We start from the raw sequence: 26,050 nt of genomic DNA on the forward strand, positions 1-26,050 counted from the left end.
GGGGGGAAAAACCAAAGAGTCTGAAGAATTTTACTTAGGTACTCAACACTTAGTGTTCCCTTTTGAGAGTATCTTCTTTAGGTGTTTATACCTTAGCACCTTATAAGTTTCTAGTTAGTTTAACAGACATCCAGTTCACTTTATTCATTCCCTTCTTTTCTTATGACAGACTTACATTTCAGTTCCTTAAAAATACTATCCCTTAATGTTCGAGGTATTCGTGACAGTACCAAAAGAAAGTCAATTTTCATTTTCTGTAGACGGAAAAATGCTGATTTGATTTTTCTACAAGAAACTCATTCGAGTGATAATGATGTACAATTCTGGAAAGCACAGTGGGGTGATCAGTGTTATTTTTGCCACGCCTCTCAACATTCGGCAGGCGTAGCCATTCTCCTTAACAACTTTAAAGGTAATATTATTGAATCATTGTCTTCAGATGAAGGCAGATGGATTATTCTGGTTTTCAAATTGGACAACGCCTTCTTTATAGTCTGTAATTTATACAGTCATAACAACACAACTCAGGCGGAATCTACAGGGAGTGCAGAATTATTAGGCAAGTTGTATTTTTGAGGAATAATTTTATTATTGAACAACAACCATGTTCTCAATGAACCCAAAAAACTCATTCATATCAAAGCTGAATGTTTTTGGAAGTAGTTTTTAGTTTTAGCTATTTTAGGGGGATATCTGTGTGTGCAGGTGACTATTACTGTGCATAATTATTAGGCAACTTAACAAAAAACAAATATATACCCATTTCAATTATTTATTTTTACCAGTGAAACCAATATAACATCTCCACATTCACAAATATACATTTCTGACATTCAAAAACAAATCAAAAACAAATCAGCGACCAATATAGCCACCTTTCTTTGCAAGGACACTCAAAAGCCTGCCATCCATGGATTCTGTCAGTGTTTTGATCTGTTCACCATCAACATTGCGTGCAGCAGCAACCACAGCCTCCCAGACACTGTTCAGAGAGGTGTACTGTTTTCCCTCCTTGTAAATCTCACATTTGATGATGGACCACAGGTTCTCAACATGATTATTTCTAATATTTATTCATTCAAGGAGAAAGAACCATCACTGCTTTGAATTCGTTCGTGTCTGCCGTTCCTCCACACAAATCCAGACATTTTTATTTTTTAAATTCTTTTTCTTTTGGTTTTCGTTTGAGTCTATCAGCACCGAGGCTTCTCGCCCTCTGTGCCGGTATTGCTGACAAAGAGGCTTTTGAGGAAGAGTAGCCGCAGGTACCCAGAGGTGACGATGAGGAGGCTGAGGGCCATCGACCACCAGGTGATGTACTTTGAGTTGGACTGCAGCAGGAAGTAGTCGACGCTCTTTCTCATCCAGCTGAAGCCGTAGTGCCGGAACATATGAAAGACGTAGGTCTCCACTTTGTGGGTCGTAGTCTGACACAGCAGAACAGACGCAGGTATAAAAATCTGTTTATTCACTTTTGATGTGTCAAACTCCAACAATCCCGCCTCTGCTACCAGTTACTGTTTTTAATTCATTATGTGAACCACTGAAACGGAGTTTGTCCTTAATGTTTCCATAGGAATTAAAATCAGTTGTATTTGATGGGTGTATCCAACAGCAGGTGTGAGAACCTTTGCAAATGCAGACGTTTTTGCAGTTTGCTGGTCTGCAGCATTCAGTTGTGTGTTAACACAATGCTACAATCATCTCAGGAGTGGATGTTCCAGCAAATTCAACCTAAGACCATCCAAACGCTCAGAAAAGCTGCAAAAACCCAAGAATTCTCATTCTCAGACTCTACAGGCCTCATGTTAAATGTTAAAGTTCATGAGAGTACAAATAGAAAGAGACTGAGAAGTGTGACTTGTTTGGAAGGGTTACCAGGAGGAAGCCTCTTCTCTTTAAATGAACATTGCAGCAGGGCTCAGGTTCCTTTGGACAGAAAAAACCAAAGTGGGCATGTTTGTCCATAAAGGAGAAAACGAAACACATCACACCAGCTGTCAGCACGGTGGTGGAGGGATGATGATCTGGGCTCCGTGCAGTGACTCAGTAAACCATGAATTCCTCTGTATACAAATGTATTCTAGAGTCAGATGTGAGGCCATCAGCCCCACAGCTAAAGCTCAGGCCAAACTCAGTCATACACATGACAGTGATACCAAGAACAGTGCCAAATCTCTAAAAGAATGGCTGAAAAAGAAAAGAATCAAAGTGGTGCAATGCTCCAGTCAGTCCAGACCTCAGCCTGACTGAGAAGCTGTGGTGGGACCTTCAGAGAACAGTGCTGAAACTGACTGAAGAGTTGAGACTGAGGAAATTCCTTCATAATGATGAAACTAATAACATCTACAGGGTGCATGCACGAGGCATTGACGATGACGTGACCATCAGCAGAGACAAACAAATAATGAGACGATGAGAAACGGGTGAAAACACGGCTGGAACAAATCTAACTAATGAAACAAGAAGTAAACTCAACATAACGAGCACAGGACAAAAGACTATCATAATAAAACAGGAAACAGACACAGGTAAACTAAACACCGACAAAATGTCCAAACTTAAAACACTGGGTCAACCACCCAGACACCATTACAGAAAAACATGATGAAAATTAGAAGATTTTATTAAATATTTCTGTAAAAATCCTGCAGGGTGAGATGCAATTGGACGACATGTATCATGAGAATAAAAGAGGACTGAAAATTGAACCTCGCTGTTCTCAATGGAAATCTCAAATGCTAATCTACCTGCTAACTCTAACAAGCTGTTTTTGTGTTGTTTTTATAATGTTTTAATAATTATTTGGCTGCTCACCTTTAAAACATGTATCTCTCTGACGAGAGTTTGTGTTGTATCAACATTTAATGTTAAAGTGAATTACTAGTCATAATTTCCTACAATCTGTTCATCGCATTCAGCTGAAGTGAAATAACAGCGTGGAAGAGCTATCCCAGAACCGCTCCTGGTCTGTGACGTTGGGGCTGGCGTTTGCCTGGGAACCCCATGAGCTGAGCCCCAAAATAGTAGATGCTGTGTTGCAGTGTGAATAGATCAAAAATGATTAACCAACCCTGAAATGTCTCCTCTGGTGGGAAAACTGGACGGGCTGCACAGATGGAAGCACTGCTGATAGAGAGGAAACCCCTGCAGGAGAAAGGAGGGAAACTCTCCAGGTGATCCAAAACAAATGATCCTTGAAACTATTCCACAGACAGATCCTGACTGCTTAAAGGCATCCTGTGGAGATTTGGACCACCAGTTCAGTAATATTTGACCATGTGGTGGATGTACATTTAGATTATTCTCATGGCCATGATTCATATTTCAACATTTACATGAATCCATTGATCCACTGGTGAACAGGAAACAGCAGAAATATGCCAACAGGAGAGTGGGTGTATAGTGCTGGGAAGAAGGTTTTTTCTTATTGTTGCATATTTGTCTGTTTGATACATGTTTTAGAAATGAGAGGAGACAAACTAGTGAGGAATGCTGGCTCTATAATTGGAGCTGCCACACACACACACACACGCACACACACTAAGGACAGACTCTGTGTGAAGCCCGTCTATATTACATTTTCTGATCTATCACACAGGTTAAACTTATTCCTGGTTATATTCTGATCAGTGCTGAGCAGTTAAACATAATTAACTATCAATAAAATCATATATGAATTATGATTCTGTGATTAACAATGAATATACTTAATATCACTTCTCATTTTCAAAATCATGTCATTTAGCTTTGAAATGTCTGCATTTGAGAATAAAAAATTTTCTTAGTAACAACATTTGTTAAGATCCAACCCTGCAAAATATGATTTTTGCCAGTTTTCAAGTGGTCTTAAACCTTTTAATCAGGACTGTATCTTATATCACTTCCATTTAATGTGTAAAAACTGCATCAGTGTTTTGCTGGGATGTGTCTGCTCCTCTGGCTTTCCTTTTAGCAGTGAGTGCAACTATGTCATAGAGGTTTTAGTGCAGCATAAACTCCAGCAGATATTTTTGCAGGAGGTACAGTGTTAACAGGCTGCAAGAAATATAAATACAGTCGAACCCCAGCTAACGAAGACCCCATTTAACGAAAAATTCAAGTTACGAAGGCACTTCACGGCAATATTTCTGCCCGTGGTACAGCAAAATGCCCGCGTAACGAAATCCGCTGGCTGAGCCCAGAATGCCTTCCGAATCATGTGATAACCCCTCGGCTTTCGTACTTGCATTTCGCTGTTCCACGTGAAAGACGTATTGTTGTTGCAGTGCGCTATTTCGTGTGCTTTTCGTTTGCAAATAGCCTATCGTTCATTCATAATGGGGCCGAAAAAACTTTCTGCAAGTGATTCGAGTGAAAAGAAGAAGCGTAAAGTGCTCTCAATGGAAACAAAGAGAGAAATTATTGAAAATATGAGCGAGGTCCTCCTCCACCAAGAACTTCGTCTTCAGCCAGCATCGCCTCACTCAAAATGCGATGGAAAAAGGTGCTTCGACTTACGAAAATTTTGACTTACGAAAGACCCTCTGGAACGAATTTATTCCATAAGTTGGGGTTCCACTGTACAGAGTCTCGTCTGTCTCTATCAGTAATTATAATACAAAACATACGACACACATGTGTACAAAGAAGTGTCCAGGTTCATCCTGACCATCAACCTTTCTGGCTGAAGGTCATTTCTGCCAGCAGGACTTTCATCAGCACCACAACACTTAATGCTAAACACAACCTTACAAAACTCAGTTCACAACTACGCATTCTGATCTACAAAATATCAGTCATGGTCTGGCATTCCCAGAGCACAAAGCCCGGCAGGACATAAACAGTGTGGAATCATCAACATAATCAAGAAAAGGCAGAAGAGCTTTGAATGTCCTTCAAGAAGTCTGGAGAAGTGTTCCTGCAGGTCCTCACAGAGACGACAGAGAGCTGCTCAGAGAGTTCAGAGTGAGCTGAAGGATGAAGGTCAGACCAAACATTCACGTTCAAGCTCGTTACAACTGTAAAGACTTGATTTTTGCCTCGTATTCTGTATTTTTAATGAATATTTGCACGTTTCAGTGAATCGCTGCACCCGTTTCCAATTCTCCTGCAAAATGTAAAGAAACGAGGGCTCAAGACTTTTGCACAGTGCCGTCTATATTAAAGTAAAGCTGGATTCATTCTCATTTAAACACAGTGAAGGTGTTGCTGGTCCATCAGGTAATAAATCACAGAGCTTACAGTGATCACATGGTTTCAGACTCCATCACCTCCCAATCAAGGGTTCATACGCCTTTTTCTGGCTCCAATTCAAGCACTTTTTAAGCACTTTCAAGGTCCATGTTCAAGCTTTCCCAGCACATGGCCGAAAAAAACAAACAGAAAGCATGTTTCACTTTGCATCACCTCACTAAGACCATGTGAAAATGAAAACGAATCATCTTAGGTTGACTTAAAAAGCCTTTCTTCCCCACAAAACAGGAAAACTGCACCAAACATCACATATTTCATGCACCCGTATGAACCCTGTTTACAGATAAATACAGATTCAATGAAACTGCACATTAATCCCATAAACATGAAGCTCTGACCTCCTACGTGACTGAAGGTTGATCAGTGACTAAATCAGTGGATCCTAACAGTGAGTCCGGAACACACTTCCTAGTTACCCTGCACAGTGCCTCAGGACTCCACTGCTGATGTTGTCAGGGCCAAGATGTCCAGATGAAGGGGTGGTGAAAAGCCAGCAATGTGTAGCGTGCTGTTGTCGTCGTTGTTGTTTAACCACGATTCCGTAAATGCCAGAACGGAGGCAGTTCTGTACTCATGGAAGTGGTTGATGCAGGCTTGCAGCTTGTCACATTAGCACATTAGCAAAGATAATGGACGGCAGCGCTCGTTGTTTGTGTGTCTGCCTCTTGAGTCTGGCTCTCACCCCACTCTTCTTTAATCCCCTCCTGGTCAGGGCCATGCAGAGATCTTTAAAGGGGCGGGTGCTCAAGTTAAAAAGGGGCACATTGAACCAGGCTGAATAACAACAAGACACATTCATCAAGAATCTAATATGGGATCGCATCATACTATATCAGTGTTGTGAGGTGGCGATAAGGCAAAGCAAACATAGCCTATGTTTTACCTGATGGGGTAAAATGTTGCTGTTGAGGGGTTTCTGCTGCTCCCGCTGCTGATAGTGCTGGAGGGCAGGGCTGTGTTGATCTGGGACTGTAGACAGTAAAACTTCCATAGGAGAGATGGTAGCCGATTAAACAAGTGTTATGAGATAATAACAAAATGCAAAGATTGGTGAAAGCGCTTGGAACCATAAGGCAAGAAAAAACTGTGGTAAATAAACTAGGCTCTGCCTGTGAATCACTCTTTGCCTCTCTTCCTCCTCCCATCTCCTCATCTCATCTATCACTCTCCACTTGCTGTCCATCTGAGAACAAGGCGCAATTTGCTATTGCAATAAACTATTATTTAATTATCCACACTTAACAACTCTTGCACTTAATCTATAATAAAATGATGACAGAAAATATAATGAAATATATTTGAAATAAAAATTTAATACAATCAGTTTCTTAATGTATGTTCTTTAAAATACAGTGTGTTTATTAAATATCATAATTATAATATCCATAATTATGTGGATATGCATATTACATATATACACACAGAAGCGGACAGGATAAGACTAGCGTCATATCTGAGACAATAACCAGGGCCGGACCGTTTCTGACACCTCCATCGTTTTCATTGTGCAACAACACGGCAGCAGAGGACAATTTGATTTTGTCTTGGGAATAAATCACTACTGGAAATCACAGGACTCAGATCAACGCTCGATCTGCTCTCCAGAACCAGGAAAACGTGCTGAGATCACAGTGGGCGACAAATGTTCATCTGCAGAACGATGAGACAGAAACACAGAAGAGCCGTTTGTAAAGGCAGGAGGTACAGTGTTAACAGGCTGCAAGAAATATAAATACAGAGTCACGTCTGTCTCTATCAGTAATTATCATACAAAAGATACGACCCATGTGTACAAAGAAGTGTCCAGGCAACAAAAAACTGTGGTAAATAAACTAGGCTCTGCCTGTGAATCACTCTTTGCCTCTCTTCCTCCTCCCATCTCCTCATCTCATCTATCACTCTCCACTTGCTGTCCATCTGAGAACAAGGCGCAATTTGCTATTGCAATAAACTATTATTTAATTATCCACACTTAACAACTCTTGCACTTAATCTATAATAAAATGATGACAGAAAATATAATGAAATATATTTGAAATAAAAACTTTATTTTGATTTGCTGCTAACTGCAAGGTTTTTATCTGTAGTTTTTGTAGTAGGAAGCACTGCAAAAACTACAATAAAAAAAGTGCAGTTAACAAATGTAGTGCTCTCCACTATGTAAAACCCTCACCTGAATTTTTAGGTTTTTCAGTTCAAGCCAATTAAATGAAACCCAAAAATTCAACCCCAACAATCAAATGATCCCCTATGAGCAAGCACTCTGGCAACGGTGGAGAGGAAAAACTCCCTTTTAACAGGAAGAAACCTCTGGCAGAACCAGGCTCAGGGAGGGGCGGTCTTCTGCCATGACTGGTTGGGGGGGTGAGGGGCAAAATAAAATCAAACATAAAGGAGAGCACAGCGTATTTATGACAGGTTGGTGGGCTGTGGCTCGAGTCCAAAAGATGCTCGAGTCCCCTGCACCAGCGGGAACAACGCCAGGATGAAGATGGACTGTGGCTGGAAAACATCATTACTGTTTTTAAAGGGTAACTTTAAATCCACAATTGTAGCGATCCCCGCTCTTTGAATGATCCCCGGGACATTCCCTTCAGCCAAAAAGCTTTGAGATGGCCCAGCAAGCTGCAGGAACAACAATGGCCGCTGTGGCAAGACCTGAACCTACTTTAAGTAGGCGCTGATTATTTTCCACAGTTTTCATGAGTTCTGCATTCGCTTTCCTGCTATTTTCGAGCTCTTCCCTGAGCTCTGCGTTGTCTTTCCTGCTATTTTCGAGATCTTCCTTGAGCTCTGCGTTGTCTTTCCTGCTATTTTCGAGCTCTTTCCTGAGCTCTGCGTTGTCTTTCCCGCTATTTTCGAGCTGTTCCTTGAGCTCTGCGTTGTCTTTCCCGCTATTTTCGAGCTGTTCCTTGAGCTCTGCGTTGTCTTTCCTGCTATTTTCGACCTTTTCCCTGAGCTCTGCATTGTCTTTCCTGCTATTCTCGAACTCTTCCCTGAGAACTGTGTTTTCTTTCCTACTATTTTTGAGCTCTTCCCTGAGATCTGCGTTTTCTTTCTTAATATTTTCGACCTTTTCCATGAGTTCTGAGTTGTCTTTGCTACTATTTTCGAGCTCTTTCCTGAGATCTGCGTTTTCTTTCTTAATATTTTTGAGCTCTTCCCTGAGATCTGTGTTTTCTTTCTTAATATTTTCGAGCTCTTCCATGACTTCTGAGTTGTCTTTGCTACTATTTTCAAGCTCTTTCCTGAGATCTGCGTTTTCTTTCTTAATATTTTTGAGCTCTTTCCTGAGATCTGCGTTTTCTTTCTTAATATTTTCAAGCGCTACCCTTAGTTCTGCAGTTATTCTACGCTTGTGCTCAAATTTAAGCACTACGTCTCTGTGAAGGTGAGACAGACTCATCTCACTAGCCTCAAACTGCAGCATTAGTGATTCCTCTCCACTATCGCTTCCAGAAGGTAAGTTATTTAATGATTCCTGTGACATTTTTTTAAAGGTTTAAAGCACGGTGTCACAGGTTAAATACGTATTAGCTTTGTCTAAAACAACTGGCTGTTTCTGAAAATGCTCCAATGTAAACTGTTAAAGGAGCTCCCCTATTTAAGGACTCGGTTTAGCAGAGAACATGACGTCGCCCGTGACGTCACAATGGTCCTTTGAGAAGATCAAAGAGCGCTGTGGATCATTCTGCGCATGCTCAGATCATACATAATGAAATGAAATTCATTTTTAAATACTTTGCTATCTAACAAAGGTGACTTCCCTCTAACAAAGGTGAATTTTCCAACATCTGCTGGTGATTCACCGTTATCAACCCTTAAACTCGTGAATTGGCTCTCTAGCTTTTACGTTTACGTTTCGATTGCTACTGTTGTCTATCACATATGTATTATTTGGAACCCAGCTTACCTGTAAAAACAGCAGGTAACAGGAACTACCTGGTGCGCCAGCTCTGCACTACTCTTCTTCTAGCGAGGTGTGGGCTACTGATGCGTAAGACACCGAGCGCCCTCTGCTGGCGGAACTTATATTACAGCAAAATAGACATTAACAGTAGTTTTTCCCAAAAGAAAAAGTTACTTGAAGCATCAAAATAAAATGGGGGGCTGCATTTTTCATGTATTCATCTATATCATAGTGCCACACATGCCCAAAACTTAATTTAGCACATTAAATAAATGTGAATGACTAGAAAAAGTTGTTTCCTAAAGAAAACTGTGCAAAATCAAAATATGAAACTCCAAAATAAAGTTTATTTAAAGCCACTGAGGTTACAGTGATCCTGAAATATATGTACATGTGCTTTGCAGTACATTAGGCAGGTCAGTTCTCTACGAGGCCACATATTACCGAATAAAGTGAATAATCGATGGATCGACATCCATAAGCACACTTCTCCATTTGTTTTATGTTTTTAAACCAGGAAATATTTTATTCTACACAATGAAACCAGAATCTGCAAGCTTTTTGTTTTGAAAGAAGAACCCTTTAATCTGAGCGAATTCCTCCTGCCTTCCATCATCCCAGGACCTGAAGACATTTCACGACATCAGCTTCTCTCTGGTGTTTTCAGGGAATAAATGAGGACACTGAGCTTGAGCACTGCTCCACCAGCTACAGGTTTAATATCAGATCAACAGCAGTAGAAAAACAGAGGCACAGCCTACCAGACAAAAAGAAGAGTAGGAGGCCGGCCCCCCTTCATCCACAGTGTTCTCTTTATTTCACGTGAAGCTGAAATGCATCCAGGTAATGGTGTGATGTCATCCAGAGCTGAGCCCGTCCTTCTAAAAGAGGTCAGACGTCACCGCAGGACATAAAAACCCAATCCGAGTGCCGTAAAATGACAGAGTGCCCAGTCGTCCCTGCAGGTACGTCACTGTGAATTCTGCCCACCTGCATCCCAGCAGCACCTGTTGGCTAACGGGACCGCCCAGAACCGGCAAAACCAAACGGGACCAGGATCCGGTCCAGCAAGGGTCAGAGCAGTCGGCTGGACGTCCAGGCAGAGATGTCAAACATACACAGAACACCATGAACTGATGTCACGGAAACAAAAACGCTTCTTCACTTGATCCAGTCACATGACTCTGAGAGGCATAGAGGCTGGCCAATCAAGTGTGCCTGTAGAAAGTGAGAGGAGATCACGGGTCATAAGATTTTACCAGGGAATGGTTTGAAATTAAAACAACAACAACAGAAGAAGAAGGTGATGATGATGATGAAGAGGAGGCTGACGTCTTGTTCAGTAACACTGTTTTTTTTTTATACTGAGATTCAATGATCTGACCAGTAGGTGGAGACACGTGAAACAGGGCAGGTGAATTTAAGTACAGGTGCAGAGGAGCGGCACAGAAGTCCAAGCATATTCATGGATGTGATGAGCACCTGCGCATTACTCACGCATAATTGCTTTTTATTAATTGCAAGTTTTTGGTGTGTTTAAAAAAAGAGGAGCAAGAAAAAGCAATAACAATAATGTGTGGGGGTCAAACTGTGACCCCAGGAAGACTCCCCAGAGCCGTCCATCTAAACAAAAGGCACTTAGCCTAAAACAGATATAGATACGTTTATCCTACCATAAAACAATCAAACAAGGTACGACCTCTCCCATGCTCCCAGGATGTGGGTGTGAAAGTCAGAGAGCTCTGGAATGCACACAAAGCTTGCAGACTATTAAGGATCAAACCTCTACCAATCTACACCTAATTATAAAACTCTAAGAATATATAAGTAGATATTTCTAAGCATAAATGACAATCACAATACAAATCTAACATTTCCCCCCTTTTGGCGATTATGCTAGAAAAGTACCCAGTTATGAATACGTCATGTCTGACAGTGTCAATGCAAACATTTTTATACTCAGCATATGTCAATGTACACAGTTTGACAAATATATTAGCAGTTATCCAGTTTCTCATTGATCTCATTCAATGGTAAACTGCATCCTACAAGCAAACAAATGAATTGTTAACGGTCAAAAGAGAAATTAACATTTTCAAAAACACTCCAGCTTGGTGGTGCTCCTTCACAAGACATGTAAATCACACGTCTCTCTGCAGAGTGGTTTAAGTTCTGCAGGACGTCATAAATGTGTCTTCCAGTTGTTTCCATCACTGTCCATAGGACCAGAGTCCAAATGTATGTAGAATAGACATTCAAACATACCAGTTGAGTTTGCCGTTTGTCAACATGGGTCTCAGCTATCGTGAAAGCTGCAGACCTCTTCAGCACTCTAGTTTTATGGCCTCTACCAACCCCCATCACCTCACTTCAGGCCTCCGTCCTGCGAGGGGGATACATATGACTCCTCCATTGTCCATCCTGTGCAGGAAAAACCCTCTGTGGAAAGGGTGGTGGATCCAGTTATCTTACTGCTGTTATGATCCCAGCAGTCTTCAGTGTGCCATCGTATGCACAGTATAGTGACACAGCATTAGGTGATGTTCATAGGAAACTGCTGTCATCACCACCATAGCTTCTGGTTCCTGTGCTTTTCACAGGATCATGATGTCATCCTTGGGCTCCCCCTGCGCTGTCGGTGGAGCTTGGCACGCTCCCCTCATCCTTCAGGTGCCCGTCTGTTGTCCACAATCTCCTCTGTTGGCCTCTGGAAAGCCCCCTTGGCACAGCTCTCATCCTTCGCAGCTTCGTGGTCCTTGCTGTGGCTCCGAAATCTGATCTCATGATGGGCACCAAACAGCTCGACCTTTGACCTCAACCACTGCCTGGACTGTCAGCTCTGCCTGGAATGGGTTCTTGCTTCTCACTGGGCCTCTGAAGATTTCTCAGGAGATTCCTTTCAGCAATACTTTAACTGCTGCACCTGTATTTCCTTGCTAGGAGGAAAAACTTCTATTTGGAGAGCATGTAAAGCATCATCAAACCACATTCTTTAGTTCAGTGAGCTTCATTTATGGACCATCAAAGCCCCATCTGAACATGGATGCACCACTTTGCATAGGTTTAATACCCGTAAATGAACTGTTAATCACACAAAGTACTGCAAAAATCATAGAAAACATTGTTTAATGTTAATTCTGGACCCCTCCTCTTGACGCATGGACACTCCCATGAGTCAACTCATCAAAACCAGATTCCTGTCCTAAAGAAAAAGGTTAGCTAGATCATGTCCCAGGCAACATCGGCATCTCCTCTGGAGTAGCTCCGTAACCCTGCAATAAAAGATGTTAGTGTGTTTTGCATATTAAGTTTGCTTAAAACCTGGCTCTGTCTGGAGCCATCATACACACCATCATGGCCTGGAAAACAAGATCTGGAAGTGAAATCAAACTCCACACTTATAAACAATTGTATCATAAGAGTAATAAAGCATTCAGCATCAACAGGACAAGTATCATGTGCAGGTTTTCTCAAATCAGTAAACTACAATTATTGGCGTAATTTGCCTCAGACATGGATCATCCCATGTGCTCAGTTAACATTAATGTAATCGGTGACTTCCCTTAAGCAAAGTCACTCCACGTATTTAACACTAGGAGCTCAGTAGTGGCCAGCTAATGAGCCCCATATTAAACTATTCCACAAACACTGCATCTCTTATTTGCTTTCTCATGTTACTTGTCCATCTCTGCTGAATCCTCTACATGCACTCTTAGAAAAACAAACATTAGCAACACACATGGACAATCCTGGAGGTCAGGCACAAATTGACAGGGTCCAGAGGTGCTATAAAAAGACCATAAAGTTAGCCATCCATAGCTGTGGAAAGGAGTGGCACTAGTTTCAACACAGGAAATTTCTCACATGTTATTCACATCGTCAAAGTAACCTTCACATTTTCCCAACAACACAGTGTAACAGCATCACCAACTCATAACCTGTAAACACAGTTTTCTTCACACATAAACCCAGAAATCCTGTAGTAGAAAACATCAACCAGCTGTCCTGGTATAAATCACATGATCAAATCACATGAAAAACTGTAATGCTGTAGAAATGTTAGCGCTGCGCAGGTGTACACACGCTTTCTCACAGCTACCTCTGTGAGCAACACAAGGTAGTGAATAACACCCCTGATAGATGCACAGACACAGAAAGTGGCATTTAAAAGGTTAAATCATCATGCAACCTCGAATGTTGCTGTCATCTTTCTGCTCCTGTAAAAAGAAACACACATAGATTCATCTGCACCTTTGTCAGATAAGTGACTTTCTCCTGAGCCCATTTTAATGTGGAGAAACTCACTTGCAACAATTTTCTTGACATGTCGTATAGCGCTTCTGTTGTAATCGTGCAGATCTGCTCAAACAGAGATCATCAAACAAAACTTTCAGTGCACTGTGAAAGTATCAAAATAAAAAGGCCTTGTTAAGTCATGACACATGCTCCTCATCTCAGGAGGGTAAATCATAACATTAGCATGGTTTATCATACCATCATACTAATTGGCAGGCTCAACTTCACAACAAAAGAAAAATCATCAGCTAGATTAATTCAAAACCAACCCAACCATTAGCCGCACAACACACAACATAAGCCTCATGTCTCATTAGCTATGAATTTTAATCCCCAGGACTGTACTTTTTACTCATTTAGGCCACAAATTTTATTTAGTTTTCCTTTTTCCCCGTCATCATAAAACATGTGACATGTTGTCATGCATTTCACAAAAGACGTTTGTTCTCATGTATTCAGAGTTTTGTATCTGGGTGCAGGATTCACTCGCACATCACAACAGGAAACTCAGTGTTTTAGAGTCTCCTTTCTAACAAACTCCAACACATCCCATTCACTTGTGCTAGAATTCAGTCACCTTTCATTAATCTAAGAACAACCAACTAATTTGCATATCAGCTATTAACCCACTAAGTTGACAGGACAACAGAAATGCATGTTCAAAATATTATCACAAAAATAGAATTTCCCTCATACAGTAAATTACTTGTGCTGCATCAATCAGGCAGAAAGCATCTCCCAATTTACTATATTAACAACTAAATTTATTGTCTGATCACTGGTTGGTCAAACCAGAATCTTTTTTTCCCCACAAAAATTAAACTGTTGTCCTGCAACATAGAGAGTTAATTGTCAGCATTGGATAAATTCAGCATTTGATAACAAGCATCTGCTAAATTGACACTATTTTAGCACTGATGAGAGATAACAAGCTGATCTTCATTGCATGTGTGTTTGTGTTATTAGGCAGGTTTAATCAATGTCTGGAGCTGCATCTCCAGCAGGGCATGTTCTTAAAGCTGCCTTTCCTACACACTTCTCTGCTATTAATTGATCATCATTTTTTTCCTAACTAATGTGCTATGAGTCCACTGGTCTTTGCATCACACGAGGTGACTTGGACAAGATGATAAACAGACTCACATGCTCAAGATGCTGCCTAATCTTCATGAGCTCTCTTTTGTTTGTGTTAGTAGGGTTAATGCATGTTCTGCTTGTGTGTGTGATTTTGTATATGTTTCTTTTTGCAGTGGTTCAGATTCCTTCACAATTTTCCACTTAAGCAGTCAGTTTTCTTTTCCCCAGGTTTGCTAACCCAAATTTTGATTTCCCACATTAAACAACAGCATTCCTCTGTGTTCTCACCTACTGCTCTCACTCTGTTGTCCTCTCCCACTTCAACAGTCCAACAGCCGGCAGTTCTTCTTCAGCTTTGTCATGTGTTCCACTGTCTCTTCTTGCCATTTTCTCCGAAAGTGGCAAATGTCAACCTCCAACAGTCTCCTCAAACATCCTTTTCACAAGCACAGTGAAGTTGCAGCTTGTTGGAAACACAGTGCCATTCATCCAATCAAGATGATGGTTTGCTCTTCTTCTCCACTGCCGTTTGTCCACACTGCTGCTGCTTGCTGGGTCTCTTTGCTCAGGACTTTGCTGCTGTCTCTTTATCTGCCATGTTATTGCTCTTGGGGCTGCATTCCTTGTCTTCAGGGAGGAGTGAGAGCTCACTTGTGAGTAGGGCTGCACGATTAATCGTTAGAAAATCGCGATCTCGATTCATACTTACGTGCGATCTCATTTCCAAATGACAACGATTTTTTTAAAAAAAAGAAAAAAAGAAAAAAAAAAAAGACTGCGATTGTACCGCATTTTGATCCGGGACATAACCTGCATGAAAACAAGCGCTCACTCTTCCTGCTCAACAAATGACAAGGGCGGTGCCTTATACCACGTGATACAGAAGCTGTGCCGTGTGATGCTCAAATTGGCAGGAAAGAAACAACGGAGAGCACGTCAGGGATGGCGAGAAAGTGACAGGAGAAAATCTGTCCCGGTCAACCACCCAAACATTAATAACGGGAACCTTATACAGCGCTTCCCTATACACGTCGAACTCCCGCAGGCACAAAGAAATTACGGAGGCTATCACTTATCACCTGACCAAAGATATGGCTCCCATCAACACTGTGCAAAACGAGGGATTTAGGAAAATGATCAACACCCTAGACCAGGGGTCGGCAACCTGCGGCTCCGGAGCCGCATGCGGATCTTTAGTCCTTCTACGGCTCCGCGTGGTTTGGGGAAATAAATAATTTTTTGTAAGTAATTAGCTAAAGTCTATTTTATTTATGTTAGTTCTTTTTTTTAACTCGTAGTTCTAAATTGGAAGATTATTGTGATATTGAAATATAAATATAAAATTATATTCTATTAGTTTTTGATCGATCAAAATAAGCGTCACACTTGCGGAAGCCGATATACCGGCCGAAACGCCCGCCAACCCCAGGTAGGCCAATTATGGATCTTCGGATCCACATTATGTCAGCAGCTGTTCTCCAAAAACAAACACGTTCACGCCTCACAGACGACAGCTTACAGTCGTGCGTAAAGATCAAAGTGACTTCGTACAGCCCCGATCGTACAGCAGACGCTGTGCGCAGAGGTTCAGGAGCGGAAGTCCCATTGTAAACATATCACGGCAGACCCGACTATGTTTCCATGAACACGCTTTTCAGCATCTTTTTATTGACCACTTTTCATACACGGTTGCTTTACGCATACAGCCGGTGTTAAAGCTCGCAGCCCGACACACACCAACACAACAGCATAGGTGGCACAGACGTTAAGGCGGCGAGGCGTGATTGCGGGTACCGCTAAGGTGCGTCCGCCTCCCCTGCAGCAGCGCTGCAGTCCACGCCCCGCCACACATATTAACCAAGTAAAATACATACTTAGGCGGAATTTTGCAAAGTTCAAAATGTGTTAATTACATAAATGTAATTTTCTCTGTAGCACTTCATGCATTTAAGCAACACACCTTAGTTGTTCACACAAAGCATAAAGGTAAAAAAAACAAACAAACAAACAATATATACAGTGTTATGTTCATTTTAGATGTCAAAAAGTATTTGCGGCTCCCAGAGTTTTCTTTCGTGTGGAAATCGCGTCCAAATGGCTCTTTGGGTGTTAAAGGTTGCTGACCCCTGCCCTAGACAAACGCTACACAGTGCCGTCCCGCAACTATTTTTCTATTGTTGCACTACCTGCTCTATACACGCAGTGTCGAGCAACGGTGGAGACGGAATTTCAAGCAGTACAACATTTTGCGGCAACGACAAAATGTGAGGCATTTATTGTTTTTATGTTTATTTATTGTTTTTATGTTCAGTTTCAACTGTTACGAAGTTGATGTGCAGTTAATAAGTGCTATAAATATTTATATTGGAAAAGAAAATCGTGAGAGAATCGTGATCTCAATTCTAAGCAAAAAAATCGTGATTCTCATTTTTTGCAAAATCGTGCAGCCCTACTTGTGAGGATGAAGGACACATGGTGCTGTAAATAAGTTAGCCAGATATTGGCCTGAACATTTCCAATGATCTTAAACTATAACTTTATTCCGACCGCTGCATGTGGAAAATTGGTCCAGGTCTGCTTTAATCTGAAAGTGACAAAACTAAGACATTTTTCATTATTATCATCACTGCTTAACCAACACACAGAACTCTCCTTTCTTAAAAGCAGAAAATGAGATTGTAGTTGTTCTTGGCTAATAAACACAAAACCTTTTTCCTATGATTATTTTCATCTACAATGTAGATTTTGTCTCTTTTTTACTCTCTTTTTTTTCTTTACACTAGCTGGTGACCTGCAGAATCACCGCTCTCACAATTTGTGACAATTACGTTTACACAACGCACACACACTGCGACGTCAGGCACATTCACACTCACTTTTTTTATCTGTATAAATAAATCATATGGCTGATGACATGTGCCATGGTGATCCATAAGTATGATCACAAGTTTATTTAATTATTTTTCAACCCAACAAAGCAAATAAACAACAACATGATGCTGATGCTATGAACACTCTACACACATGAATCAAGATCCAGGAAAACTGCTGCGCATCTGAAAGAAGAAGCTGAACTCACGGATACGCTACATACTCGAGTTATCATAGTTCTGTTTCTCTCTCTTTGATGAGTTCTCAGCCAGCTCCCGATCTGATAATGTGTAGCTTGCTCATCAGCCCAGAAGAGACAGCAACACAACCTCACACAGTGGTTGCGTGCTTTGCCCACGGTGGCAAAGACTTGCAATTCAGCTTCTCCATCATGTAGTTTTCAGCTGCTTCATACAGGGTTCAGCATATTAGTTGTTTTCACAGGTGTGCTCTATATCTCAACAATGGCTCATATTAGGATGACAGTTTTCAAACAGGTCAAGTGCCTCTATGCACGTAATTAGGTAAAATATTTATCTATTTTACTTCATCTCATATGTCATTGTACTGAATTTGAGCAACCCTAAGCTTAATCCAGATTACTTTTAACAACTGGTTAAATTAATGGTCTGGAGCACAGGCTGTTGTTGATCAGGGCAATCTAAAAAAATAATCTAAACGTGTGTATTGGCAGTTTTGACGGGTACTAATCATTTATTACAGGTGGGGTTACTCAGGCTTGCGCTTAGGACACTCTCTTGCGTGGTGGCCCATTTCCCTGCATGCATAGCACTTATCATCTCTTTTTCCACGGTTCCCCCTTAATTGCCGTGAGGTTCTATTTCTCCTACTCCTGCCTCCATTTCGCCCTCTTCCAACCTGTCCCTGAAACAAAATTTCATCTGCTAAAAAGGCAGCGGCCTCAGCGCTTTGTGACTTCTTTTTGTTATTTTTAATGACTTCCTGCGCATGGTGGGCACAGTTCATACATACTCGGTCATAAAGCATGTCAGAGTTATGATTAACATTTTGTTTCTTAATGAAATCAGCAATGGGTGGGTGAAAGCCATTCACCAGAGCATAGCTTAACTGCTGCTGATGTGGGCTGGCCTTCTCTGCACGCTCTTCAAGGCTGCTGTGTTTTCTGAAAACTTCCAACATTTGAGATTCTCCCGCGACCAGTTTACGCTCATGACAATTATGAGAATATAAATGGCTCGCGCTGCCGGGAGTGAATTCTTGCACGAATGTGTCATCTCCCTGTGAGGCACTCTTACTTGCTCGGGAACCCATGATAACAACAACAACCGTGTCCCAGACCACGCCTGCTCCGCAGCATTCACACAAACACAACAAATATCCTCGCTCACAAACAACAAAAATTAGGCCTATTTTCTCAACGCAGTCTCACACAGTGGCTGCGCGCTTTGCCGCACTCAGTGGCAAAGACTTACATAACAGTGATCACGCGCTTTAACGCACACAGTGATGAAGACTTTCAACTCAGTCTCACATAGTGAATGCGTGCTTTGCCGCACACAGTGGCAAAGACTTTCAACGCAACCGCACACAGTGGATGCGTGCTTTGCCGCACTCAGTGGCAAAGACTTGAAACTTACTCGGCTTTGCTTAGGGTGTAATATCAGCCTCGGATCCCGCCGATCGTCATTCATCGAAGAGAGAAAACAGACAGCTAATCCACCGGCCCGATGACAAATTCTCATGTTTCGCTGACGTCAGGGTTCTCTCCTCGGTGAATGCCGACTCCAGGGATCCGGCGTCGAAGGACCAATTAATGATAGGTTTGTAGCTTAAACCTATTCGCTGGAACGTTGAAGACAGTGTAATTACACAGCAAGCAAGACACAAGTAGGCAACATTCTTTATGTTTCACGTGCACGGGAGAGAACTGGACAGGCGCCGTTCCTTCGCTTGACCCCAGTTGCTCTCGTCCGCTCCCCCGTAACACTGCTCTTTTATTGTGGTTACATGAATATGCATAGGTTCATTAACATGTGACCTCTTATATAGGTATACATGTGAACAAAGAATACCTTGTGTGTGTGTGTGTGTGTGTGTGGTGTGTGGGGGGGGGGGGGGGGGGGGGGGGGGGTGTCAAACTGTGACCCCAGGAAGACTCCCCAGAGCCGTCCATCTAAACAAAAGGCACTTAGCCTAAAACAGATATAGATACGTTTATCCTACCATAAAACAATCAAACAAGGTACGACCTCTCCCATGCTCCCAGGATGTGGGTGTGAAAGTCAGAGAGCTCTGGAATGCACACAAAGCTTGCAGACTATTAAGGATCAAACCTCTACCAATCTACACCTAATTATAAAACTCTAAGAATATATAAGTAGATATTTCTAAGGATAAATGACAATCACAATACAAATCTAACAATCACCATGGCACTGTGGCTGGTCACTAAACTGAGCAGGTTGTCCTCCAGTCTGAGAACACCTGAGCTAAAGAGGATCTAAAGGCAGCAGGCGAGGCTCACCTGAGGGGTAGGACAGGTCGTACAGAGGGTATCCCAGGTGGTGATGGGACTGATGCGTTGCGAGGGCGAGGAGCGTGGCTGGTCGCCCTCCCTTTCTCTCCCGCTCCCGCTCATGCGGCGTCTTGCTGTCCTGGATGGACAGCGACTTGCTTTTGTACTGGCTGTCGTGCAGCTGCAGCAGGTCCAGATCTTTGGCCTCACTGGACAGCTTCACAGACGGACTTGACCTGGAGGGCTTCTCGCCGTCCTCGCCTGCGACCACCTTCCCGCCGTATGAGGAAGCGTAGTAACTGGCTGGCAGCCTGGAGAGACCAACATAAAGAAACAACACGGATCCGCGGACGGTTCGACATGACGACGTGACGGCAGCTTGAGGCAGTGAAGTTTCAGGCAGCAGCTCTAAAGGTACAGTACACCATTTTTCAGGTTATTTAATGAAAAGACAACAAAAAGTGGTGATTTGTGTGTAACTGTGTTCTCCAACAAACTTAGGAATTCTCACAAACTAAGAATGAATCCACTAAAAATACAAAGGAGCTCCGTGTTACCCCCACCAGCTTTGACTACAATGGCTGAGATGGATCCACCCAGTCACGTTTTATGTATGTGGCTAGAGACTGCCCACAAATGCATGACGCCAAAGGCAGAGGAGAAGAGAAATCGTAGGCGTTTGTTTGCCTTGGAGGAGCTTTTAAATTCATGCCTGCATCTTCAGACTTGAGATATGAAACAAGAGTGTTTTATCCTTCACCAAACACATAACAACAGGAAGGAAAGAGACAACGCCACTTTAATAAAATGTCATCCTATTCCTTCTCACCTCAAACTATAGCGCCAAATCACAACAACAGTTTCCACAAGGCCACTTACAGTGCAAGGTGAAGAGCCTACAACAGGCTACAGTAACACTGACTTTGATGCGTCTTTGTTGACTTGGATGTTTGTCCCACAGTGGCCACCGTAGCCAGGATTAAACATGCAGTGGTGAGATAGCTTAAAGATCTTTAAACCTGTCAGAGTTCGGTTGAGCTTTCAGCATCAACTCCTCTACAGCGTTTTTAAAGCTTCACGCTTCTTTCGGGGGCCAGTGAAAGTCTGATCATCTGGGGCCGTGCGCTGCATTCGTCTAATTTTATATTAATAATGTGAATGAAAATGAACAGAAGTAAATTTTAAGCGTCTGCTGGTCTAAAACAGCCTGATCTGATTTGTTTACACAGAAATGTGGAAAAAAGTGAAAATTGGTGGTTTTTAGAGGAAGTTGCACATTGAACTGTGGCTTCCTGAAGTCTTATCACCGTGAACAGTTGACAGGTTTGGTACCGGCGAGCCTAAACAGAAACCAAAACCAACAGCTGGCATTCGCTCGTCCCTCAGAAACCACAAAGAAACATGACTTTTTACATTTCGGTCAAACCAAAACACTCGCGCTCCTCCCTGGTTTTCACTCTCCAGTCCTCGCCGCCCTCATGCTCTCTTTGGTGCAGCATGCGCCTGCTTTATGTCGTGTTTGAGTTTCTCACCTGGGTAATTCTGCATCATGACCGAGGGCATGCCTCTGTACCCGGGGTGGCTCGGCGCGCCTCCTTCCCGCCCCCGTGGAGCTCCTCGGAGGCCAGCTGTGTCCTGCCCTCCGAGCCTCCTTTGCCGACTCATCTTTCTGGAGGCTCTCCTTGGGCCACAGCCTCTCTTCCTTCACCTTCCTGTCCCGCTCCTCCTTCCACCTGTCGTCCTCCTGCGGTTTCGGAGCCTCCGAGTATTTGCTGGGGTAGACGGAGGACCACAGACGCGAGTTGGGCTCCTGCAGAGGGGGAGAAACCTAAGTCAGCATCAAATTAACCTCAATCAATCTTAAAACACAAGCGAGGCAGAAAGAGCCGTGACAGAGGGAGGAGACTGGACACCTTTACCTGTCTGTACCACATGGCGGCTTCGACACTCGCGCTCGGCCCGACTCCACCCTTGTTGGCGTAGGTGGGGGAGTAGTAGGCGTCGTAGCTGGGGTAGTGCGGCGAATCTTTATTGGACGCCTGAGGGGGAAACAGCGTCTTCTTGACACCCTCACGAGGTCCCTGGTCAGGCTCTGGCTTGACCTTTACCCCCCCCCCCCCCCGCCTTACCCTCGCCGTCCTCCCCAGCATCAGAGATGTCAGAGTGGGCAGGGCTACCGGTCTTGACCGACATGTTGTCGGCTCCGTTCTGGTCCATGTGGAGCGTGGGCGCCAGGCCAGCCTCCATCCTGCTGGCCACGCCGATGGACGGGCTGGGTGCGTTGTCAGAGAAGCTGTACACCTTGTCGGCTTTGGCTTTGATGCTGGCGAGCCGGCTCTGCTGAGATTCTGAGGAGCCGTTTAAACATATTAAGGATTGGCCATTAACATTAAAATGTTGTTTTATGAAACATACACACACACACATATGAAAAGAGACAGAGTATGTGTTGCCCCCCTGGTGTGACAGGTGCCTGGGAGGGGTGCAATCCTAGATCCCGCAGCTGTATATTGAAATAAAGAGGCACAGATCATTAACTTGTTTACAATTCAACTGCAGGATTTATTCTGCACATCAACAGGGGAACAAGTCATTAATCGCCTCTGATAAGAACCAGCAATTCTTTGTAACGTGTGGCATAACAGCTGTCAGCGCATTGTCAAAAGTACAGGAATAAAAAAAAAAAAAGTACAGGAATAACCTTGGCGAATATACATTAACCATCATACATATAGATAACATTGGCTCGCAGTGACCAGGTTGCCTCAGCCTTTGTTCCGGTTACACATACATATCACTTGCATCAAGAAATACAATGTACTGTAACTCACAGCCCATGAATAGCAAATAACTATTCATATACAGCACATGAGTGGCTATGCAAGGATCAATTACAGCCTTTGCATCCTGTCTTACTTCAACAAGACATATAGAGAACACACAACTGAGAACGTGCATTAGCATCGCTACGGTACTTGAAACTCACTTTCCCCGCACTTAATCTATAATAAAATGATGACAGAAAATATAATGAAATATATTTGAAATAAAAACTTTATTTTGATTTGCTGCTAACTGCAAGGTTTTTATCTGTAGTTTTTGTAGTAGGAAGCACTGCAAAAACTACAATAAAAAAAGTGCAGTTAACAAATGTAGTGCTCTCCACTATGTAAAACCCTCACCTGAATTTTTAGGTTTTTCAGTTCAAGCCATTAAATGAAACCCAAAAATTCAACCCCAACAATCAAATGATCCCCTATGAGCAAGCACTCTGGCAACGGTGGAGAGGAAAAACTCCCTTTTAACAGGAAGAAACCTCTGGCAGAACCAGGCTCAGGGAGGGGCGGTCTTCTGCCATGACTGGTTGGGGGTTGGGGGTGAGGGGCAAAATAAAATCAAACATATAGGAGAGCACAGCGTATTTATGACAGGTTGGTGGGCTGTGGCTCGAGTCCAAAAGATGCTCGAGTCCCACCTGAGGTGGTATGGACACGAGAACTCTGTAGCAAAAACGGCTATGAGGATCGACCCAGAAGGACGCCGGCCTCGAGGCAGACCGAAGAAACGGTGGATGGACAAAATCAAGGAAGACATTAAGACTGTCAACGCATCACCTGAGGACGCCTTGGACAGAACCAAATGGAGAAACCTTCGCAAAGAGCGGACCCTGCACCAGCGGGAACAACGCCAGGATGTGGCTGGAAAACATCATTACTGTTTTTAAAGGGTAACTGGTCCACATCCACAATTACAGCCCTACTGTAATTGTGGATGTGTAGCGATCCCCGCTCTTTGGAATCATGATCCCACAGAGCGGGACATTCACTTCAGCCAAAAAGCTTTGAGATGGCCCAGCAAGCTGCAGGAACAACAATGGCCGCTGTGGCAAGACCTACTTTAAGCAGGTGTTTGGCACCATGACACCACGAACCATGGGTCTCAGCCTCCTCAGGTTCAGGAGCATTTCTATTTATTATACACTGCGCTTCTTCCACTAGGCGCTGATGATTTTCCACAGTTTTCCTGAGTTCTGTGATTTCTTTTGTAATATTTTCGTACCCTCTTCTGAGTTCTGCGTTGTCTTCCCTGAGTTCTGCGTTTTCTTTTGTAATATTTTCGTACCCTCTTCTGAGTTTTGCATTTTCTTCCCTGAGTTCTGCGTTTTCTTTTGTAATATTTTCGTACGCTCTTCTGAGTTCTGCATTTTGTTCCCCGAGTTCTGCGGTTTTTTTTGTAATATTTTCGTACCCTCTTCTGAGTTCTGCGTTTTCTTCCCTGAGTTCTGTGTTTTCTTTTGTAATATTTTTGTACCCTCTTCTGAGTTCTGCGTTTTTTCTTTTTATATTTTCGTACCTTGTTGTGAGTTCTGCGTGTTCTTTTGTAATATTTTCGTACCCTGTTCTGAGTTCTGTGTTTTTTTCACACATTTTTTTGATCTCTTCCCCGTGAGCTCTCTTACTGTCCTCATACTCTTCTCTGATTTTATCTCTGTCCCTTGTAACGGCAGACAGCTCAGTAGACAGCTCAGTAGTACTTGTACTCTCGGGCTCAGAACTTAGCCTTACGAGTTCCTGAAGGTGAGACAGTCTCATGTCATTAGCCTGAGCCCGCAGCCTGAGTGATTCCAATGCATTATTCCTTCCAGAAGGTAAGTTATTTAATGATTCCAGTGACATTATTTTAAAGGTTTAAAGCACGGTGTCACAGGTTAAATACGTATTAGCTTTGTCTAAAACAACTGGCTGTTTCTGAAAATGCTCCAATGTAAACTGTTAAAGGAGCTCCCCTATTTAAGGACTCGGTTTAGCAGAGAACGTGACGTCGCCCGTGACGTCACAATGGTCCTTTGAGAAGATCAAAGAGCGCTGTAGATCATTCTGCGCATGCTCAGATCATACATAATGAAATGAAATTTATTTTTAAATACTTCGCTATCTAACAAAGGTGACTTCTCTCTAACAAAGGTGAATTTTGCAACACCTGGTGGTGATTCACCATTATCAACCCTTAAGCTCGTGAATTGGCTCTCTAGCTTTTACGTTTATGATCGATTGATACTGTTGTCTATCGTATATGTATTATTTGGAACCCAGCTTACCTGTAGCCTGTATCCCAATTCAGGGTCTGCTCGAAATGCGGCCCTCAAATGCGTCCTTCATTTCCCTGAATTTTAAGGCTGTGGCGGTGGCTGTGTCCCAATTCAGGGTCTGCACGCTTGAAGTACACATTTTAAGTGCGATTACGTCACCGCCACGCGACGACGGCTGTCCCAATTCCAAGTGTACTTCAAATGCATACTCCAAATGCGCCGTCGATTTCCCCAAATATCAAGCGTGGTCCGGTGCACGCTTCGTGGTCCCATATATCCCACAATTCATAGCGCGGCGGTGGGTGTGGATAATTTTGCCGCAAAATACGGCAGAAGGGACCCGCGAGTGAAGTGTCAAAAGTAAGTACTGAATATGATGTCACTTATTTATGTGCGAATGTTTAATAACGAAGAACATTAAAACATTACTGTTGGCCACATGTTGACAAAGTTGTGTGACATTAGTGATGTTTGCACTTTCAGCGTTAACTTGGTTTTAAAGCCTCTACTTCTAAATATATTGTAACGTTCTCAAGAACCAGACGTTTTGGCCTCAGTTTGTCCGTTTATTTAGTGACACAGGCAAACGGGCCGTTAACTCCGGGGAGAGTGCTCTCGTACAACACCTCACTTCAGCCCCGCACAGTCACACACAACAACAAGGACCCCCCTCCCCTTCCTGCACACATTAACTCCCTTTTTCCTGCAGCACAACCAAACATGTATCTTAAAGAAATAACAACAGTGTGCAGAGATAACCAACATGTCACTGTAAAATAACATTTAACCATCGTTACAATATATATGCATATATAGTCGACCTTATCTTACAGAGAATGTGATGATTTTATGCGTAATTAAAGTCAGTCATATATCCACAAACACAACAAGCTGAAAGTCAGTGAATGCTGCTCGGTTTGCAGTCCTGAATATCACGGCACAAGCAGGATTCACTGCACTGTTAATGTTAGCCATGTTATATTGCTGCCTCTGTTCGGTGGTGTCGAGCCAAACGGACTTTAACGTGTGTTTGAACGAGCTGACGGTTCACTCGTTAAGCTGAAAGAAAGATGCT

General features: G+C 42.8%; 2 protein-coding genes across 2 annotated transcripts; both read right to left on the reverse strand.

Annotated features, from left to right (window-relative positions):
* Positions 1 to 1,060: 1,060 nt before the first annotated feature.
* LOC109201958 (zinc finger protein 609) lies at positions 1,061 to 25,032 on the reverse strand. Its single transcript, XM_025906613.1, has 8 exons — positions 24,985 to 25,032; positions 22,016 to 22,234; positions 21,806 to 21,925; positions 21,419 to 21,696; positions 19,896 to 20,197; positions 9,149 to 10,363; positions 6,119 to 6,885; positions 1,061 to 5,961 (listed from the first exon to the last, which is right to left on the reverse strand). Exons 2-6 carry the CDS (start codon positions 22,034 to 22,036, stop codon positions 10,320 to 10,322), a joined length of 765 nt encoding a protein of 254 aa, XP_025762398.1. The 5' UTR covers positions 22,037 to 22,234; positions 24,985 to 25,032; the 3' UTR covers positions 1,061 to 5,961; positions 6,119 to 6,885; positions 9,149 to 10,319.
* Positions 7,263 to 25,065, reverse strand: LOC109201957 (puff II/9-2 protein-like). Its single transcript, XM_019358032.2, has 2 exons — positions 24,566 to 25,065; positions 7,263 to 8,728 (listed from the first exon to the last, which is right to left on the reverse strand). Exon 2 carries the CDS (start codon positions 8,723 to 8,725, stop codon positions 7,829 to 7,831), a length of 897 nt encoding a protein of 298 aa, XP_019213577.1. The 5' UTR covers positions 8,726 to 8,728; positions 24,566 to 25,065; the 3' UTR covers positions 7,263 to 7,828.
* Between the last annotated feature and the right edge of the window lie 985 nt (positions 25,066 to 26,050).

Source organism: Oreochromis niloticus, linkage group LG4 (genome assembly GCF_001858045.2).
Source record: "Oreochromis niloticus isolate F11D_XX linkage group LG4, O_niloticus_UMD_NMBU, whole genome shotgun sequence".
In the NCBI taxonomy this organism is placed as follows: Eukaryota; Metazoa; Chordata; class Actinopteri; order Cichliformes; family Cichlidae; genus Oreochromis; species Oreochromis niloticus.

Coding starts and splice junctions, on each gene's coding strand:
- LOC109201957 (XM_019358032.2), bottom strand. CDS start 8,725: ATGTCACAGGAATCATTAAATAACTTACCTTCTGGAAGCGATAGTGGA.
- LOC109201958 (XM_025906613.1), bottom strand. CDS start 22,036: ATGCTGGGGAGGACGGCGAGG. Junction 20,198..21,418: donor CATGATGCAGAATTACCCAG/GTGAGAAACTCA, acceptor TGGTCTCTCCAG/GCTGCCAGCCAGTTACTACG. Junction 10,364..19,895: donor CGACCTGTCCTACCCCTCAG/GTGAGCCTCGCC, acceptor CACTTTCTACAG/GCACACTTGATTGGCCAGCC.